Source organism: Cryptomeria japonica, chromosome 3 (genome assembly GCF_030272615.1).
Source record: "Cryptomeria japonica chromosome 3, Sugi_1.0, whole genome shotgun sequence".
NCBI classification, from domain to species: Eukaryota; Viridiplantae; Streptophyta; class Pinopsida; order Cupressales; family Cupressaceae; genus Cryptomeria; species Cryptomeria japonica.
This window is the reverse complement of record NC_081407.1, coordinates 1,004,028,102-1,004,033,812: the sequence shown is the minus strand read 5'-3', so window position 1 is coordinate 1,004,033,812 and position 5,711 is coordinate 1,004,028,102. Positions and strand designations below refer to the sequence as shown.

The 5,711-nt window shown below is 35.2% G+C and overlaps 1 protein-coding gene across 1 annotated transcript; it reads right to left on the bottom strand.

The window, feature by feature from the left end:
• Positions 1-4,202: 4,202 nt before the first annotated feature.
• LOC131029068 (EPIDERMAL PATTERNING FACTOR-like protein 4) lies at positions 4,203-5,292 on the bottom strand. The gene is made up of 3 exons (XM_057959462.2): positions 5,055-5,292; positions 4,914-4,969; positions 4,203-4,815 (listed from the first exon to the last, which is right to left on the bottom strand). The coding sequence occupies exons 1-3, from the start codon at positions 5,146-5,148 to the stop codon at positions 4,612-4,614; spliced, it is 354 nt and encodes a 117-aa protein (XP_057815445.1). The 5' UTR covers positions 5,149-5,292; the 3' UTR covers positions 4,203-4,611.
• Between the last annotated feature and the right edge of the window lie 419 nt (positions 5,293-5,711).

Below are 5,711 nucleotides of genomic sequence, written 5' to 3'. Positions count from 1 at the left end.
TGAAGGACTTCATGTATGAAGAAGGCAGAGAATTGCTTATAAAGCACAAAAAAACCTTCAAATAAGAGTTTTAACATTGCAAAGTGCATGTCCAAAATGGGAAAACAGTGAAAAGAGGAAAACTGCAGTCCCATTTACTTTGACAGTGAACTATTTACTATTTTTAATTGCCTAATGCCTTTTGTGTAGGGAAAATTGGATTCCTTCTTGTCTCTAATGTTGGTTATGTTCATATGCTTCAGTTGTAATTGGAATTTTGCAAAAAAAAGTGCTTGTAGAAGGCAAAAGTGAAAAATTGTCAAATGTTGCATTTCCTTTTTGTGCATATCATGAAAATATTGTTCTTCACTTTGTGAGGTTTAAAATTTTTTGTTTATAGCATTTTTAGCCAACAACAAGGTAGAAATAGGTGACTTTGAGTCATTTTGAGGTTCCCAAACTTGGAATGTGGTTTTTGCCAACAAACCCTACCAAAACCCTCCTTTTATGCCCATTTTTGGGACAATCATGGAGAAGGCTTTAGGGACCCCCAAACTTGAAAAAATCTTCAAGAACCCCCAAAAGGGTATCCAAAAATGTGACACTTTCAGTCTGGAAGTCCATCGCTTGAGCAGGGTGAGCACAAAACCCCAAAAGGAGGGCTAATTGCTTGTAGCCTTTTTAGGCCTTAAAATTGAATTTTGGTCAAATCGGGTACACACATGGTGAATGAAAAGCACAAAAGACATCAATGCTAGTTGAAACAAGTTGTCCTCACATGAATTTGACACCTTTTGTGGGATAGACTCAAAGAACATAGTTTTAGCAAGCCAGAGTGGTTATGGGGTTGAAGCCCTTGAGCAACCAAGAAGTCTTGTTTAGGGAGGTGAAACAAGAGGAAGTTTCAGGTGGTCTATGAACCTTTGCACTCTGATTACAACAACAATTCCTTGAAAACAGTAAGGACCTATTCTTAGTCTACAAACAAGTCACTTGAGCATTTCCACTTGCACTCCCCTCCCCATCATGAAGTGATTAAACTGAATAAAGAAGCTACCATAGTTGCCGATTAGTTCAACAAATTCAATTGACATTCTCCTGTGCAAATTACCTTGTAACTCAAAAGTTAGCCCCCCGACAAATATATCATTCCAACGAAGGTAATTCTCAACATTTCCTTTTTGGGTCAAATGGGAGTGGTATTCATAGATTTTTATACCCTGAACCCATTTTGTATGGAACAGTCCAGGCCACTCCCTCACACAAGCTAACATGTAGAACATATATGAAGACATTAAAATTTGAAACCCTAGTGTGATTGCTCAAACCCTCATGCAACCTTTCTGCAATTGCTGTGCCCCAATCAATGAACCAGTTTTTGTCGAGAGCAACTTGGATGAAGAAATACATCCAGTCCTCCCAATAAAAGGAGTGTGAATTTCCCCTAATTCTGCTCAACATTATTACCAAATCCCTGATTTCAGGAATCAAATGCTCTTGGGTTAATGGCCTTGGCAACCTTGAGCCGCTCTTTTGATACTTTAGAAGCTAATTTCGTGCAATAATGGTTTTGTAATACTGCTTCTTCTTGGAATAAATCCCATAAGACTTTCCAATAGTCCAATCCTCATAGGGTTCCCGATGTGGGATACCCATGGCCACCATTACTGTCTCTCTATCAATAGACAACATAATTTTACCATTATTTCTCCTAATACACTTGTTAACCTTGTCATAGTGATTCATGCACTCTAAAACCAACTCAAGACAAGGGGCGACTATGGGAAATGTCATCGCTTCCAATAAGCCACTTTGTGCAATATCTTTCAGCATAGAATCAACAGCTGGGTTTCTCATTCTTTTTAAGAAAACATCTAAATCTAATTGAACTAGAGCCGTATTAGCCAGCTCTGGTAAGGAACTCACAAGAGAAGAGCTAATTTAGGCAAAGTTGGCCTCATTCTTAACCCATAATCTTTTTCCAATCAACTCAGAAAAAGCAGAAAACAGGTAAAACATAAACAAGCAGCTAAACAATATATCCAGATCTTTTAAAACTATAGCAATTAGGAAAGTCATTGAACATACCTTCCTCTGTCATCTGCAAAACCCCTATCGCAGTCTATTTTTCTTTCGCTCTAAAAAATTTCCTTAGAAATTATGTTTCACAAATGACAATCTTGACAAGACAACTGCTCAATTTAAAACAGCCAAGAAAATCTTACTCATGATTTCCATAAGTTATCATCATTACTCTTCACTTGTGCGACATTACTTTGAAATGATCACAAATGATCATGCTTTAATAACAAGTCACTTCATATCTGAAAACATGGATTCCCACACCATACTTGCTATAAATGACAACTTTTAAATCATTAAGAAAGAATATTCCCTTTCCTGCCACCATTAGCCATTCCTCAAAATCTGCGCCGCCATCTTATGAAAAGTCATATGATTTCCAAAAAATCAAACATTGAACTTTGAACCTTGAAGAACAACAACAATGCAAAAACATATACATGACAAATATTGAACTTTGAACCTTGAACCCAAAAGGTTCAAGTTCAAGGTTCAACCAATGCTAAACACCGACAAACACTGAAAAAGACTTATAAAGCCGCGCGGGGAAATAAACTTTAACATGACGCCCGTTGAACTTTGAACCTTGAACCCCAAAGGTTCAAGTTCAAGGTTCAAGTTCAGCATAGTGAAACTTAAATAAAGAAGACTGCGAAGACTGAATTGCACAAAAAATTCGAGAAACACAACCTGACCAAAGGACCAATTAGGGACATGACTCAATAAGGCGATATAAAAATGGAAATTTATATGTACCGCCAACACTACTTCAACACATTATTAAATGACTTAGGTAACAATAATTAAATAAAACTCAAATAGATAAGATATGATAAGATCTTATGTAGATAGTTGAGACTTCTAGAAGGACACCTAGGACCTAAGTAAACTTAAGTCATGTGAATAAGTCTCCTACTAGGGATTGGTTAGGTACACCACCTTTACTAGGTACAAGATTTTATTCACACCATCACATTTGTGCATACAACTTAGATCCATTATTTTATTTTATTTTATTTATATTTTTTGTGTGCAAATTATAAATATAAATTATGCATAGTTTCTAAAAAATCAACATGATATGTTTTAATGTTTTGACATAAATTTATGGGAATTTATCATAGATGTTTTTGCATATATTTTGAATTAAAATTTATTGATAATATTTAAAACCTAAAAGTATTGACATTTCTAAAAATATTTACATAATTATATGGTTTGGGTCATTTTAACATGTATGAAAATACCATTTTTGAGTACAAAATCATAATATGAGAATAGAAATGGTCTAACATGTTTCTCTATCTCAAGTTATTATCACTAAATGACTCTATCATGCGTATTAAGAGAATATTGAACATAAATCATATCATCACATAACAAAGATTCATGAACCTCATTATAAGAAGATAAAGAAGTATAATTATGCTTGTCACTAAAAATATTATCAATAAACCATGAGACACAAGATAGGGAAGAAGGATCATCATGTACTACATGGGAGCAAACTCATGAGAAGGTGAATAACTCATATGACTAGTGATAGAAGAGATGAAGTATTATCAAATGTAGGTGAAGATAACACGTGTACATCATATGTGTCCATCACTGCAATATTAAATAAAGAAATGATCATCATGTGTAAAAGAAGGTAACACATTTAAATCACATACATCTATGGATATAGGACCAATATGGCATGACATTGATACATCACCAAGAGGTGAAACAATGTCCTTCATAGATGAGAGAGGGCATATACTTGATGCATCACTAACACATGATAAACCCTTGCTAGGTAGATAGTTATTAGCAATTCATGTTTCATCATGAAGTTCATGAATAAATAATATATTTAATAAGAAAAAATGAACACTAAACAACTCTATGAAAGAAGAAAAAGATAAGATAGAATAAAATCTACATAGAAAACACATCTATAACATTATGAAAATGCATCATAATAATATCAAGGACAAGTGGATGAAATTTTAACCTAGATTTAGAGGTGAGCTCACAACCATTAAAAAGAAGTTCTTCATTCAAAATAGAACATTGTAATTTTTTTTTAGTGAAACAGACATATTCTCATGAGTAAAATAACATTCCAAATATTTTATTTTGAATAATAATTAAATAATCTTCTATAATTGATTTTCCACAGTCCATATAATGTATGGAAGAGTTATAAAGTGTGTTTTTGAAGTTCAAACAATCTCTTTTGTTCTAGAGTTGCTAATTGCAATTTAAAATATAGTTGTGAAGGCGTCAACAATAACTGTTTAAACCAAGTTTCCCAAGGACATTCATCTAGCCTTCTTGATGATTCACTTTTACTAAAAAAAAATTAACAGGAGCTTCAGCGGTGAGCTCACTACCTTCAATAAATTTACACTAACAGTAAACCCAGTTGTAGAATTGGGAAGCTTTCCTATTTTAAGCGCCTACTTTTAATAAATGAGCTGCTAAGGGTTTTGAGAACTCTGCTTCAGCTCAATAATGCTCATTATTCTCTACCTTAAATGCTGAGCAGATAAAAAGAAATGATGGTCAAGGCTGAAAAGTTCTGTTTCTACATCTGCATTTCCATGACAGGTTGTAATAGTAATGCCCCTCGCGTGCATTACTCTGAAAGTCTTCAACACAGGGAGGAACTGTTAACCCTGGATTGCAGGGGGTGCAGCCCATACATTTGTTCTTGCAATTTGGAGGACTGGACCCTATTAAATTGTTTCCCACTTCTACATTTTGCTTCTGATAAAAGAAAATGCAATGTAATCCTTCATCATTCAACAAAGCTAGAAAAAGGAAAGCATAATCTAAACACTTAGTAAAGCAAGATCTGGGCTGACCTGTCGAGGAGCAGGAGTATTCCCGCGGCTGTTTAATTCTCTTCCACAGCTTGCATCTGTGTCAGGAGATGAAGACTTTTGTTTCAATACAGTTGTGACGGATCCATAACACTTATGAGTTGACTGAAGTTAAGAACGAACCTTCAAGGAGTAAAGTACCGCACAGAAATAAGGCAAGGAAGAAGATGCCAAGACGCCTTGAATAAAATGCAGCTTCCATGACTCTCTCCAGCATTTAAATTTGGTTTACTGCATGTAACAGCACTCATGAGTTAATAATGAATGCCAAGAATATAATGAAAGCGCGCTGTAATTTCATACAGAATCGAACAATGAAGCGAAGAAGGCGTGAGACCAAAAGAAAACTGTGGGTAATCACTGAAAATCACACATACAGAACACAAGCTACGTTAATTTACTCACATGGTCAGAAGACTGTAATTCTCCAGACAATCTGGGGACTTGGGTCGTACACCAATCACATGGGAGTCTGGTCTCATTTCCCTATAGAATTTAATGCCTTGACTAGCTAGAGTACGCAACGCACCTAGCTAGAGTACGTAACCCAACTACAACGCTTGTTCTAGTCAAATCAATTTTCATATTGATACGAGGAAACCTATATTACGGATCAAAAAATACACTTCTGCATGGTAACAGCTCTATTACGGAGGGCAATGACGTTTCTTTGTCAAGTATGTGTCGTTCGTTTGTATTTAGAACTGGCTGACTGTAGAATTCATTCCACATTTGAACTGACATATGAGATTAATGAGAGCAGTTGGCGAGGGCGATGTT